Here is a 15,948-nt window from a genome sequence, read left to right as displayed (position 1 = left end):
CCAGCAGCATGAATATTCAATAAAGATATAATAATAAACAAGACAACACAGAATATTAGGGTGTAAAGTGAAGGTTAAATAAAAATAAGTCTAATGACTCACTGAATAGATAATATGTGAGTATATCTATAAATATAATATTTATTCCCAGGCTATTATTTAGTGACAGCTGCTGCATATTATTAAATATAGATCAATAAATACATATTACAGGATGATAAATCTGTATTAATGTTTATATAATATTATGGGATGTTTTATTATCATGTCAGCATTCAGTGAACATTAGAGTTGATTTATTATGAATTTATGATTCATTTTTCGGCTCCAGCAGTAAAATCGAACCCTGATCTGTCGGCAGAACGTTCTCAGATTCTCTGATGAATTAAATATGGAGGTGTCCAGGTCTCTGCTTCGGGTTTCCTTTCTTCTGTGGCCTCTGATCGCCACAGTAACGGTGTCCATGGTGTCCACGGCAACGGCAGAGGAGAAACAAAGGAGGAACAGCAGCGATGGAAACACAGAGACAAGACTGAAAACACAGGAAATATTTCATATTTTCTATAATTATCAACACCTGCTGGTAGTTCGTTGATCTTTAACAACATAAACCTGAAGAATTAATTAAAGATTTAATTCTAGAATTAATTATCGGAGTGTTCAGAGCCTCTGATGGGATGTTTTTGTACTGCAGCTGAAGGTTTGACCTCTTTTAACTGGAGGCTCCAAGAGTCCAAAACTCTGAATATTTATATAGAGAATAAAATGGAAGTAGCCCCTAACATCACACAATTCTATAAACTCATTTATTACAACATACAGGATAAAAAATAAAGAATAATCAAACACAGAACTAATAAATCTATCTACAATATCCTGATACCACCTTATATTTTAATATTAAACAGAAACCAACATTTAATGTCTTTAATTAACCAACAACACAACTGAAATACCAGATTTTAGATTCATTTGTGCTTCTGTTTTAAAAAATGTGTTTTTAAACTTTTCTGAGCGTCATCACCACACTGGTCGACTTCACTAATTTAAAAATATTCATATAGTTATTTAGAATTAATTAATTTTACATTTCTAATTTTTAAAATTTAAAAAAAAAATTATATTTTTTTTGTTTTTTCTTGTACAACTACAAATTGCTAGCTGGAGAGTTAAATTAGCAAAAATAAATAAATAAAAATGTACAGATATTTGTTGTTATTTGAATAAAATATGGTCTATTATTATTTAACAATAATCATTTTACAATCTTACATTTTATTTAATTATAATTACAATGATTTAATTACTGATAACTTAAAAGTAAAAATTTACGTTGACTTTTAAAAACAGCAATTAGTTGTTTTCAAAAAAAATGCTTGATCAAATAAAATATTAATAAAAATAAATAATAAAAGTAATAACAATACTAATAATATAGTAATAATAATGATAAGATCAAAGCTAATGAAAGACTGAAGCTGGTATTATGGTCTGCGGTTACATCACGTTTTCTGGTATTTCATTTAATTTAATTTAGGCTCAGAGTTGCAGCTTTTTGACAAACTTCTAAAGTTCTGGTGTTTTCTAGTAAAAACCTCAAATTTAAACCAGAACGACTGGATCAGCAGGACGACATCTGGACTGGTTAAACTGGGAGGAAAGAGTTATTCAGGGTTTAAACATTTTTATATTATTAATGTTCTCAGTAATGTAAGATCAGGTGTTCTGGTGAAGAACGCCACCTAGTGACTGAATAATGAACAGCTGCAGCTCTCTCAAGACACAACAGAGGTTTTGTTTTTTACTGTATTATCGTGTCCATGTGATGTTTATTTAAACTATGAGACATTTGATGAACAGATTCAGGATTTTAATTATTTCCACCATGAACCGACATGAAAGTAAAAAACAAACTAATTTAATATTTCCTGAATTTCAGACATAATAAACTTCAGGGACTGATCTTGGAATTAGTTTAACAACATTTGATTGTAAAAAAAAAAAAAGCAGAATTTCTTCCTTTTTCAATCAGTTAAAATATTATTTTACAGATATTTGCCTTTATTTAAAACACTAATTCTGAAAATTGATTAATCTTTATTATTTTAAAGATTTTTTTTTAATTACAAAAATCAAATAAAAAATTCCCATGGAGAATGAAAACTGGAAATAATATTGACGTCAAAACATTTTTACAAATAGTAATCAGGTTTTTTCTGAAGTTTTACTACATTTAAATCAGCTAAAATATTTTCTAGATATTTTGCAGGAGTTGTTCTTATAGTTGTTGAATATTAGAATCCTCCAGGATTAAGGATTTACTATTTATTTTAGGAACTCCTGCGGCCAAACTGTCACCAAATTCTTTAATTTCCCTCAAAAAGAAAAACTATATAAACAGATCATAAAAACTAAATTTATCAGACTCCATGATCCTGTTTACTCTTCGCCTCGTATATATAGATGTTTTTTGCACTTATTTCCATCTATATCTGTATATATTCATATAAATCTATTTATTTCTAGTGTTTTTATTCTTCTGATTGTTTTGGTCTGATCCATGTGACTGCTGGTATTCTGTGTTTAACTATGTTAAAGGTCTTAAACTTGGTCCAGACGGAATAATTTCATGGAAAAATAACGTCTAAATATTTAACTTTAGTGCAGAGATGATTTAATCAGTAGAATATAAAAGAGAGATGAGCTTTAATGTGTAGAATATAAAAGAGGAGAAAACGCAGCTTCGTTTTAGGCATAAAATACCAATTTATTACTTTGCACATTAACACAAGAATTCCCTGCAGGCTAAAAAAAAATGTATTGAACATGTCACATAATAGCAATAACAGCGAGTGAATGGCGGTCTGCTGAGGGCGGAGCCTCAACGAGCCCCGCAACCAATCACAAAGGTTCCTCCGTCAGAGCCAGATGGGGCCAGTTCTGTGGTTCTATTGCTATGAGACGATCACAGAAGAAAGGAACAGAACCAGAGCTAAACAACAGAAACAGGAACTGAGGAGGAGAAGGGAACTGAAAACACGACGAAACACAGAATAACAAATCCGTCGAGATAGAACGAGATATCAAAGTGAGAGGAATTCAAAATAATTCATGCTCTCTGTCTATCGGGGCACAAACAGTTATGGAGCTTTTTAGTTTTTTGTCGACTTTAAAAAGGTTAAAAAGAGGTAATCCTGCTCCGTCATCGTCGCCGTGGAGACCGCCTCCACCCGGGGGGCGCCAAAGGAGTTGCCATGGAAACGGGAGGGCGGCCGCGGGTACATAAACCAGGAAACAAGGAGACGGAAACGGACGCTCGCTACGGTAACCAACCGGCCGGGAGGCGGCGGAGGCGTCGCTCTTTAACGGGTCCAACGTTTGAACAAAGTACCTCGTTTGGATTCGAACACGACGCTAAAGAACGACTCCGCTGCCGCCGAACACGACCTCCACATCACCGGTGTAGGAATAAGATACATCTGAGAGACCGACAACATATTGCTAGCCTAAAACAGTCCCACTAAAATCCATAAATATTTACCCGAAAAGAAAAAAGTGTTTATATTTTCTCATAATAAATATGATTCCAAAAAGTTTTTTTTTAAACTTCTATTTTGAAAGGACAATACTCCGGCATGCAGGCGAGCAAAGTCTACGAGAAAGAAAATCTACACAACTATTCCACCAAATGCACATTCCCACTGATTGATACGAGCAAATAAAATTAACTGAAAAAGTACGAGATTAAAAAAAAGTACGGACGCACAACAACGACCACGATGAGAAGAATTATAGCTTTGCTGTTCCATATTTTAGGAAAAACGGGGCTGATATTGCTCATCGGATTAAATATTCGCCTTGTGGATGCTGAATCGAAGAGCCCGCTCGGCTCGGTAGAACTAGTGCACGTTTTTAAAAAGCTGATCTTTAAACTAAGTATTGCATGCAGTGCCTGGACACACCCCCTGCCATGCCCACCGCCACCGCCGACGCCCACGCCGTCCGCAGGAAGGCGCTCGAACTCATTCATAGTAAACCTGCTGCTTTACCGGTGGTTTATTACAAAAGGGTTCGTCTGCTGAGCGGCCCCGCCCTGAGGAGGCGTGCACGCCGACGTAACCCCGCCCCTTCCTCTCCAGCAGGGGGTCCGAGGGCAGTGCTGATGCTTACTGTCAATTCAATCCAGTGTTAAAAACGCATAAAAATATGAAACAAACGCCGTTAAATAGTAAGATGGGTATACTTCAATACACACAGAGAGTAATAGAAACCGTTGTTTAAAAAGTCTAAAAATTCAACTCATTGCCTATTGCAAACTGCTTTTTACTTTTTCTTAAAAACAAATCCCTCAATCTGATCTTGATCGCACTTCCTGATTGTCCGATCGAAAACAAACCAAGCAGCGGTGGGTTTGAGGCTCCGGGTGGCACCTGCTTGAATCAAACGTTAAGCAGATGATGTCGGATTATATGTTTCTAATATTGATCATGGAAAGTCAGATTATCTCACATTTACTGTTTGTTTTTTCACCAACGTTGCAAAATGACGCAACTATAGGAAAAAAAAAATCAAGTCTTTGAGAAGCGTTTTGCGTTTCTTCTTTTATATAAATACACTGAAAATAATGAACCAAAGACGGAAAGAATCAGAAAAATAGTGCGATAAACTCATGAATCAACGCAGCAGTTTTTCCTCTAAAAACTCGTTAACGGACAAAACGACTAAACTCTTCGGCTGAGAAACACTGAGAATTGGAGCCTTTAAAACTCCTGGTTGTGTTTTTTCCCATTATTTTCAGCTTATTTACAAAAGAAAAAATGGAAAAATGCTTCTCTGACCGGATCAAATGTGATTATCGGATGCATTTCTCAAGAAGAGTTGCGTCTTTTAGCCACATCGGTAAAAATACCCCATCAAATGTGAGCTAATCGGACTTTTCATGAACAGTATTAGAAATGTATAATACATCATCTGCGTAATGTTTGATCCAACCAGACGCTACACGGAGCCTCAATCCCACTGCTGCCACTGTTCGCCAGGATGCTACAAATAAAACCTCCGAACCCTCGAACCTGCAGCTCAACAACCGAATCTATTCCCAAACTAGTAACCAGAATAAAACTGGCTTCTGCTGCCGAACCGTAAAATTTCATCACAATAGCAACAACATTGACAACAACGACAACATCGATGGTAAACTACTAGATCCTAAACAACGCTTTGTGTTTTTTTTGTTCTTTTTTTTTTAAAGATAACCACAAAACATCTTATATTAAACTTTTACAAATCTGATCCGTCGATTCGTATGTATAAATGCATAAAGGTAAAGAGAGATTGAGAGTGCCCTCTGTTGCTTGCCTAGCGTCCCGGGTCAGTGCAATGAATTGACCAAATATTAGCGAAAAAAAACAATCAAAGAAAAAACTATGTCGGTTTCCGGCCCTTGAAACTATTTTTAAAAAAAGAAGAAATGTCCAGCAGTGTCGTCCATATAATCTTTCATATAATCAGGTCCAAAGGAAATTAAGATCGCTGATAAAACTGTGATTAATGCCTTCGGCCGGCCGGACCACGGGTACAGCTACTGCTACACTCAGACCTGGACTCACTCCACTGACTCAAACGCAGCTGATTAGTCGATTTTCCTCATAATCCGACGCATTTCAGGCGACAAAGCGATCCAGGGCTGCTAGGAAATACCCACACTGGCCTCGTCGGGCCTGTTTTTTGTCATATGTCTCAAAGTTGCTCTATAGATGTAAATATATGCTTATATGTACTGTACGTGTGAATATAAAAACAACAAATCTGAGGCATTTACAGCAGTTATCTCCATGATTTCCCTTTACAATTCAGTGGCCTGCCATGAAACACACACACACACACATACACACACACTCTCATACAACAGTACATGTATATACAGAGATCACACACACGTTGCTAAGATGGGAGGAAAGTCGCAATGGGCATGGACACCCAGGTCACCTCGCTTGTAAAAGACCGAAAAAGGAGAAAAAGTTAAAACACACGTTCATAAAAAGGAAAAATATATATATATGTATATATATCATTCTGAAAAGGTCGACTCCCCTCCGTCTCTAAGAGTCCCTCCCCACCACCCGATAAACCCCAGACCTTGTGACAGATTTAGCCCGATGGGCGTTGAGGTAAAAGTAGATAAGAGTCCTGCTTAGCTGAGAGCTGGAGCTCAGTGTATCACAAACACCACATTCAGAGAGGAAAAAACAAAAACAAACGCTAAAACAATGGCTCAACTCGTGTGTGGTTTGTTTTTGTTTTTTCATGGTTTCTTTCTTTAGTTTTTTTTTTCTTTTTCTTTTTTCTGTGCAGCGGAAACCATGGCGGCTTCGCAGTGCTGGATTTGCTGGTTGAAGACGGCGGCTCGGCCGGGAACGCCGGCTGGAGGTGGTTCCACGAAGGGAAGCTGGTTTTACCCCAACCGTCAGCTGGTTTTACCCCAACCGTCAGCTGGTTTTCTTCCCTCAACGAGCCGCTTTGGTGCAGATTCAGAAGAGAAAGAGACAGACTACGAGGAGAGAAAGATGAGGAGAAAGAAAAGGGGGAACAGGACGTGGATCCACAGGTGGAGCTCAGGCGAAGTACATGGTGTGCTGGGTGTCATAGTGGATCTGAACCGCCTTCGCCAGCGCCTGGGGGTCCCGGCCGTTACTCTGGCCTGAAACATGGCTGCCTTCAGCGCTGGAACACAGAGAAAAGACGGGTTTACAGGAAATATTTACCATAAAATAACCCATCTATCATCCATCCATCCATCCATCCATCATCCATCCATCCATCCATCCATCTTCTTCCTCTTATCCGGGGTCGTGGAGGCAGCAGATGAAGCAGGTCATTCCAGACATTCCTCATCCCAGCAACACCTTCCAGCTCTTCCTGGGGGATCCCGAGACGTTCCCAAGCCAGATGAGATACATAATCCCTCCAGTGAGTTCTGGATCTACCCCGGGGTCTCCTCCCAGGAGGACATGTTCAGAAAACCTCCAGAGGAAGTGTCCATGGAGGATCTGAATCAGATGTCCAAACCACCTCAACTGGTTCCTTTAGAGGTGAAGGATCAGCAGCTCTACTCCGAGCTCCCTCTGGATGTCTGAGCTTCTCCCTCTACCTCTAAGGCTGAGTCCAGCCACCATACGGAGGAAGCTCATTTCAGATGCTTGGATCCACGATCTCATTCTTTGGGTCACTATCCAGAGCTCATGACCATTGGTGAGGGTTGGAACGTAGATGGATGGTAAACTGAGAGCTTCTCCTTGAGGCTCAGCTCCCTCTTCACCACAACAGTTCAGTACAACGCCTTCATTACTCCTGACGCTGCACCAATCCTCCTATCCATCTCCAACTCCATTTTCCCATCACTCCTGAACAAGATTCTGAGATACTTGAACTCCGTCACTTGGGGAAGCAACTCCCCCCCGAACCCAGAGGGAAAAATCCGCCCGTTTCCATCAGAGAACCATGGCCTCGGACTTGGAGGTTCTGATCCACATCCCCACCACTTCACACTCGGCTGCAAGCCGCTCTAGTGCTGCTGAAGGTCTGAGGAACCAACAGAACCACATCATCTGCAAAAAGCAGAGATGAGATCCTGAGGTTCCCAAACCAGACACCCTCCTCACCCCAGCTGATCCTTGAGATCCTGTTCATGAAGACCACGAACAGGATCAGAGACAAGGGAGAGCCCTGGAGGAGTCCAAGACCCACTGGAAATGAGACACAGCTCTCACTTTGGTTGTACAGGGACCCAATGACTCGTATCACAGAGCCTAGTACCCCATACTCCCTCAGTGCCCCATACTCCCTCAGTACCCCCATACTCCCTCAGTACCCCCATACTCCCTCAGTACCCCCATACTCCCTCAGTACCCCATACTCCCTCAGTACCCCCATACTCCCTCAGTACCCCCGTACTCCCACAGTACCCCATACTCCCACAGTACCCCCCACAGAACCCCTCAGGGGAGACGGTCGTAGGCCTTCTCCAGATCCACAAAACACATGTAGACTGGCAGGTCCAACTCCCATGACCCCCTCAGCAGCTCCACAAGAGTAAAGATCTGATCCACCGTTCCACGATTAGGATGGAATCTACATGGGGCCTCCTGCATCCGAGATTCAACAATCGGTCGGAGCCTCCCTTCCAGCACCCTAGCGTAAACTTTCCCGGACAGGCTGAGAAGTGTGATACCCCGGTAGTTGGAACACTCTCCGGTCCCTCTTTTAGAAAATGGGAACCACCACCCCGGTCTGCCACTCCACAGGTACCGTACCCGATGCCCATGCCACATTGTAGAGACATGTCAGACAAGACAGTCCAACAATGTCCAGACCCAACCCAAAGTCCTTCTCCATAGCCTCTCCAAACTCCTCCCACATCTGAGTTTTAGCTTTTACAACTGCTGCAGCCCTTTAGGCCAACTGGTACCTGTCAGCTGCTTCAGGAGACCCCCGAGCCAACCAGGCCTGAAAAGTCTCCTTCTTCAGCCTGATGGTTTCCCTCGCCGCTGGTATCCATCAGCGGGTTTTTGGGTTGCTCTGATAGGTAACAGTGACCTTCTGCCTCCACCAGAAGCCAGAAGCATTTTAAACCCTCTGTCTCATTACATTTCATTAAAATGACCCGGACTTGTGCAGCGCCACCTCACCTGTCGTGGTCTTTGTCCACCAGGTGGTACCGGGCTCTGAAGGCCACCAGCCGGGCGTAGTAGGCCGGCGCTGGGATGGACACTGAGCGCGTGCAGCGGACGTAGGTGTGGCACAGCTGGTAGGTGAGGAGCTGCAGCTCATCGGCCGTGAAACAGTTATCATCCCACAGGACGTGGTAGTGGGAGGGACGGCTGGTTCCCTGAGGGGGAGGAAGAGGTAAATATTACATATTAACTATTTAATAAATACATCACCTGGTGACACAAAACAACCTTCATCTGATCTGCTAAGTAGACAACTCTTACCAAGTTAAACTGACCTACAGAAAGCATGTTTTAGGTGGAATAACCCTTTAAACCAGGTGGAATTTATCTTTAAAGCCATAACTTATTAGAAAGTAATATTTGGACAGAATAAACCTTTAGAAACTATAATAACCAAGACAAGAAATTAGAACTTTGGGTGGAAAAAAAAAATCTTCAAAACCACTTTTTTTCCAGTTAGAAAGTACTGTTTGGGTAAAGTATCCCTATACAACTAGACATATCTGGGCACAAAGTTGTATTTTGGGAAGAATAAACCTTTAAAACCATAAGTTGTTGGTTAAAGGTGCTATTTGGGTGGAATACACTTTTAAAACCACAACTTACTGGTTATAAAATAGTATTTGGGTGAAATAAACCTTTAAGTATCGGGACAGCAGGCAGTATTTTGGATGGAAAAATCTTTAAAACCACAACTTATTCGTCAGAAAGTACTATTTGGTTGGAATAAACCTTTAGAAACTGCAAGTACTTGGACAAGAAATAGTATTTTGGGAGGAATCAACCTTTACAACCATAATTTGTTAGTCATAAAGTATTGTTTGGGTGGAATATACCATTAGAAACTGAAAGTACCTGGTCAGAAATTTGTACTTTGGGCTGAATAAAACCTTTAGAAACAATAACTTGTTGGTCAGAAAGTACTATTTGGGTGGAATAAACCTTTAGAAACTGTAAGTACTTGGACAGAAAGTAGTATTTTGAGAAGAATAAACCTTTAATACCATAACACATTCTTCAGAAAGTACTGTTCACCTTTAAAACCTGGACATCAGGTAGAATTTTGGATGGCATATGTCTTTAGAAACTCTAAGCACTTTGACAGGAAGTAGTATTATGGGAGAAATAAACCTTTAAGACCATAATTTCTTAGACAGTGCTATTTGGGTGGAATAAACCATTAAAACTAGAAGTACCTGGACAGAAAACAGCATTTTAGGTGGAATTTAAGTACTTTTTGGGTAAAATATATCTGTAAAACTAGACATATCTGGGCATAAAGTTGTATTGTGGGAAGACTAAACCTTTAAAACAATAACCTACTAGTTAGAAAATACTATGTGGGTGAAAAAAAACTTTAAAACTGTAAATACCTGGTTAGAAAATAGTATTTTGGGAGAAATAAACCTTTAAAACGATAACTTGTTAGTTAGAAAATACTATTTGGGTGAAAAAAAACTTTAAAACTGCAAATACCTGGACAGCTGGTAGCATCTTGGTAGGAATCTGATAGGTATTTTTGGAGGGATAAACCTTTAAAACCATATTTTTTTAGTGAGAAAGTACTGTTTGGATGGACTATACCATTAAAACTAGAAGTAGCTGGACAGCAGGTAGTATTTTGGATGGAATAAGTCTTTAGAAACTGTAAGTATGTGGACAGAGAGTAGTATTTTGTGTGAAATAAATCTTTTAAGGCATAACTTGTTAGTCAGAAAGTACTATTTGGATGAAATTAACCTTTTACAACTAAAAGTACCTGTACAGAAATATTATTTTGGGCTGAATAAACCTTTAAAACCACAACTTGCAAGTTACAAAATACCATTTGGGTGAAAAATAACTTTAAAACTGTAAATGCCTGGACATCAGGTAGTATTTTGGGAGGAATAAACCTTTAAAACCGTATTTTTTTTTAGTTAGAAAGGACTGTTTGGATGGAATACACCATTAAAACTAGAAGTACCTGGACAGCAGGTAGTATTTTAGGTGGAATAAGACTTTAGAAACTGTAAGTACTTTGACAGGAAGTAGTATTTTGGTAGGAACAAACCATTAAAACTATAATTTTTGAGTTAGAAAGTACTGTTTGGGTGGAATATACCATTAAAACTACAAGTACTTGTACAAAAAGTTGAATTTTAGGTGAAATTTGGGCACATTCTAGCTTTAATATTGAGCTCACATGTTCAAAATGACCTAGAATCTTCTGGTACTCGATGTACGAAGCTGATTTTGTGGCAAATGTGATGCGTAAATATATCTCTAATAGTGACCAAAAATATTAACGCTCAGTTGTTCTAACGATTAAACCACTATTCATTGATATTATTTAATGTATTTGCATTTTTATTTATTATTTTCATTATTAAATACAACCGTTATTTAGTGTTTTATTGTCAGTAAATGTGCCAAATAGCTGCAGAAAGCTGCAACAGAGACAGATTTCTCACCAAACTGTAAACTAACTACAGTTAAAGGTGCGTTTTAGTGAACTCACCTGAATCCCAGCATGGCTGCACAGGTAGAAGTCGAACTCGGACGGGTGAGTGATGGTGCTGTCCACCGTGGTGCCAGCTGGAACGTTACCGCTCTTCCCAACCTGGAACCAGTGGGAGTATCATCAGCGTTGGACCATAAAAACCAACAGAAAGCAGTGATTGTGAAAGACAGAACTCCTCCTGACCCTCTCGGCTTTATCGGAGCAGAACAGACGGGTGTGGTGACGCTTCTGGACCACGATGTAGGTGATTCCTGGCCGGTAGTCCTCCTCCAGACTGATGCAGGCCTTCCTGATGGCGATCAGCTCCGGCCACGCCACCTGAAGCACAGCAAACACGTCAACTACACGGAAATGTTTAAAATAAAATGTCTAAAGAACGTCTAAACTACACTTTTTATCAGAGCATGACACTAAAAACCAGTAAAACTGTTGGATTGTTAACGTTCAACTGTGCGACTTCATCTTTAAGAAAAAACAAATTAAAGCTAAAAATTTGAACGTTTAGAGACCAAATACACTGTGTAGTATTTTATGTGGTTGTTTTGTGTCTCTTTGTAGTCGTTTTGTGTCTCTTTGCACTCGTTTTGCGTCTGTGTCTCTTTGCACTCATTTTGCGTCTCTTTGCAGTTGTTTTGCGTCTCTTTGCAGTTGTTTTGCGTCTCTTTGCAGTTGTTTTGCGTCTCTGTCTCTTTGCAGTCGTTTTGCGTCTCTGCGGTCGTTTTGCGTCTCTGCGGTCGTTTTGCGTCTGTGTCTGCGGTCGTTTTGCGTCTGTGTCTCTTTGCGGTCGTTTTGCGTCTGTGTCTGCGGTCGTTTTGCGTCTGTCTCTCTTTGCAGTTGTTTTGCGTCTCTTTGCGGTCGTTTTGCGTCTCTTTGCAGTCATTTTGCATCTGTGTCTCTTTGCGGTCGTGTTGTGTCTCTTTGCGGTCGTGTTGTGTCTCTGCGGTCGTTTTGCGTCTCTTTGCGGTCGTTTTGCGTCTCTTTGCGGTCGTTTTGCGTCTCTTTGCTGTCGTTTTGCGTCTCTTTGCGGTCGTTTTGCGTCTGTGTCTGCGGTCGTTTTGCGTCTGTGGCTCTTTGCGGTTGTTTTTTGTCTCTTTGCAGTTGTTTCGTGTCTCTTTGTGGTCATTTTGTGTCTCTTTGTGGTCGTTTACGACAGAAATAAGTTGTAAAATGACTTCCAGCCTCTCACCTGCTTCATCTGTCCCTCGGAGACGCCGCCTCGATAGTAGATGATTCGTGTTGGCTTGAAGCGAGTCGACTTGTAGAACTGGATGAGCAGCTCTCGGACCATGTTGGTCAGATCCTGGATGACCTCCTGACTGAAGAGCTGCTCCTGGAAACACAAAACACATCAGATTAAGAGTTTAACAACAGAGGAATCAAGTTAAACTCAGTAAAATCTGCTTTAAACCCACGTCTGTAAATTTGAGACTAAAACTGACTGAATTATTGGGAAATTCAGCCCAAGTTAAGTCTAAGTGTCCAAAGTTTTGTCTGGTAGTGTATATGTAGCCCTGAGTTAGACTGTTACCTGTCCAGGTGAACCTATGATAGACCGTTACCTGTCCAGGTGTCCCCTGCCTTCGCCCTGAATCAGCTGGGATAGACTCCAGCCCCCCATGACCCTAATGAGGATTAAGCGGTGTATAGATAATGGATGGATGGAGATTTTAAATGACCACAAAAACACTGTTTGCCTAAAATTAACACAAATTGTTTAAGTTACATAAAACTTATCCTCAATACATTCCAAGTTTTCGTCATTAAAAAGAATTTACAACTCCAGCGTTTGTCAAAATCACTCAAAAAGTGACCAAAATTACTCAGAATTTACCTAAAATGAGCAGAAATATTCCTTAAAGACTCTTTTCATCCAGAATGACTAAAAGCTTGACCAAAACTTGTTCTAAAAACGTTTTAAATTAGCTCAGTTTCAACAGAAATGCTGCAGAAAGAGTCCCAAGCCTTTCCAAAATGAAAAATAATTTTAACCCTCGTGTCGTCCTGCGGGTCAAATTGACCCGTTTTAAAGTTTGAAAATGTGGAAAAAAAATATTTTTACAGTGAAACTTCTGACGTCCACATTTTCAACATTTTTGGTGGAAAAAAGAAATGTTTAAAAAATGTTTAAGAACATTCACAAAAAAATCAACCAAAATCCAGCGAATTTCTTAAAGTGTTCTTAAAGAAAATATTAGAATTTTTACTGATATATATGGAATCACTTTAGATATTTTTAGGATTTTTTTTGGAAGATTTTCATTCATTTTTTGAAAAAATTTAGAATTTCAATTTTTTATTTATTTATTTATTTTTTTTAATTTTTATTTCTTGCCAAATTTGGGGATTTTTTTTTAAAAATAAAACTTTTAAGGGAAACTCTTAAGGAATTATTGGAATTCTCTTCCTGAAGATTTTTGCAAATTTTTATAAATTTGGGGATTTTTTTTTTGCTGAATTTTTGGATTTTTTTCAGACAAGGAAACGTTTTTTTTTTTGTGCCCGTAAATGAGGACAACAGGAGGGTTAAATGTTGCCCAAAGAGGAAGTGTAACTCTGGAAATGTTCATATTTTGAAGGTAAAACTCTGCATGGACTCATAAATAAACCTAGGAACCAGCTGATTCTGAGGAACAGATTGTATTTTGAGACGTCTCTACCTGCGACATGTCCTGCCGAGACGTCTGGACTCTGACGGTTGCACAGTATCTGCTGGGATGTCCGTCCATGCTGCCGACTACCGCCGCAATCGATGGCTTCTTCCCGTCGCCTGCCGGAGGATGTGTGACGTCAGCACCGAGGAAGATGACAGGCTGCTGGAACACCGAAGGCCTAAAAACAGAAATAACAGACAATCAGAACAACGAGGAGCTGAATCCTGCTTTAAAACGATCCTAATGACGCTCGAACCGGAAGATATTAAAGTGTAACTCCTCAGGATTTCAAAACCACTCAGAATAAACAGCGAGTTTATAGGAAACGATGTGTTCAAAGACAAGAGACAATTCCAGCCTCATCTGCATCTCAGTGGAGAAATGGCAGAATCCTTATTGAGATTTCTACCATAAGTTGGTTTTCATATCGTCTGTCAAAACTTCATCAATGTTTGCTTGATTTTCAACTTTCCTATGGTCCTTGATCTCATCACAGACCGGTGAGTTTTTTGGGGGGTTTTTTTGGGGATCAAACAACCGATGACACATCCCAATCTCAAGCTCAGTAAATGAAGAAAAAAAGGCAAGAAACATGAAATAATTCACTTTTCTTCCTGTTTCTTTGCTTCGTTTTGACATTTTTTGAGATATGAATCACCTTAACCCTCCTGTTGTCCTCATTTACGGGCACCAAAAAATACTGTTTCCTTGTCTGAAAAAAATCCAAAAGTTCAGCAAAGAAATCCCCCAAATTTCTGAAAATTTGCAAAACCTTCAGGAAGGAAATTTCAATAATTCCTTAAAAATTTCCCTAAAAATTTTATTTTTAAAAAAATACCCCAAATTTGGCAAGAAAATTCTTGTAAATATTTTCAAAAAATGAGTAAAAATCTTCCAAAAAAATCCTAAAAATATCTAAAGTGATTCCATATATATCAGTAAAACTTCTAATATTTTCTTTAAGATCATTCACAAAAAATCAACCAAAATCCAGCAAAATTCGCTGGATTTTGGTTGGTTTTTTTTTGTGAATGTTCTTAAGAAACATTTTTAACATTTCTTTTTTTCCCACCAAAAAATGTTCAAAGATTTCCCAAAAATGTTAAAAATGTGGACATCAGAAGTTTCACTGTGAAAATATTTTTTTTCCACGTTTTCAAACTTTAAAACGGGTCAATTTGACCTGCAGGACAACATCAGGGTTAAACGTGCTTTCAGCTCTTATCTGTCTGAATTAGTTTCTACCCAACAATCGTGCTCAAAACGCAAAAAAATTAAAAAATCTGGATATTACAACAAAATATCATTCAAAAATTTGAAATAGATTTCAGTTATTCAATCATACAGGGAGAAATTCATCACCCAGCAATTTTTATTACTTTTCTGACTGTATTTGAAAATAAAGGTGAAATAAACTGTTTAAACTGAAAGAATTGTCTGCCTTTTTGAGGAGGGAATCAAACAACCAATGAAACATCCCAATCTCAAGCTCAGTAAATGAAGAAAAAAAGGCAAAAACATGAAATAATTCACTTTTTTCCTGTTTTTCTTTGCTTCGTTTTGATATTTGTTTAGATCTGAATCACTTTGACATGTTTTTAACTCATATCTTTTATCCTTTTAAAGACTCACCTTTTTAGATCTGCTTTCCTTAAGTGATTCTGTATTTTATCTTGAACTTGTTTTACTATCTATTGATTTTAATTAACAGTTTTGTTTTATCTTATTGTATTTTATGTACAGCGTCTTTGAGTTTTTGGAAAAGCGCTTTATAAATAAAATTTATTATTATTATTATTATATCTGAGTTAGTTTTTATCCAACAACCACACTCAAAAAACACAAAAGTAAAAATATGGATATTTAATCAAAACCTGAATTACAAATTAAATAAATTTCAGTGATTCAATCATATGGGGAGAAATTCATCGCCTAGCACATTTGTTTTTTTCTTTGTGACAGTGTTGATCCTCTACAAGTATTTGAAAACAAAGGTGAAATAAACTGTTTGAAACAAGAAAATTGTCTGTTTTTTAACTTTCCTATGGTCCTTGAACTCATC

General features: G+C 38.8%; 1 protein-coding gene across 7 annotated transcripts in view; it reads right to left on the bottom strand.

Annotated features, from left to right (window-relative positions):
- Positions 1–2,742: 2,742 nt before the first annotated feature.
- Positions 2,743–15,948, bottom strand: part of ago4 (argonaute RISC component 4) — a 49,657-nt gene continuing 36,451 nt past the window's right edge. For 4 of the 7 annotated variants that reach the window (XM_055018217.1, XM_055018219.1, XM_055018220.1 and 1 more), the window contains exons 14-20: positions 13,893–14,064; positions 12,795–12,857; positions 12,422–12,565; positions 11,419–11,553; positions 11,233–11,334; positions 8,688–8,887; positions 2,743–6,723 (exon numbers count right to left, since the gene is read on the bottom strand). In XM_055018217.1, the coding sequence (XP_054874192.1) occupies positions 6,615–6,723; positions 8,688–8,887; positions 11,233–11,334; positions 11,419–11,553; positions 12,422–12,565; positions 12,795–12,857; positions 13,893–14,064 (925 nt within the window). In that variant the 3' untranslated portion in view covers positions 2,743–6,614. The remainder of the gene's footprint in view (positions 6,724–8,687; positions 8,888–11,232; positions 11,335–11,418; positions 11,554–12,421; positions 12,566–12,794; positions 12,858–13,892; positions 14,065–15,948) is intronic. The other 3 variants (XM_055018221.1, XM_055018222.1, XM_055018223.1) reach the window with 1 other exon arrangement.

The sequence above is a fragment of the Amphiprion ocellaris genome, chromosome 15, assembly GCF_022539595.1.
Source record: "Amphiprion ocellaris isolate individual 3 ecotype Okinawa chromosome 15, ASM2253959v1, whole genome shotgun sequence".
NCBI classification, from domain to species: domain Eukaryota; kingdom Metazoa; phylum Chordata; class Actinopteri; family Pomacentridae; genus Amphiprion; species Amphiprion ocellaris.
Note: the sequence above shows the minus strand (reverse complement) of the source record. Positions and strands in the feature narration are given on the sequence as shown.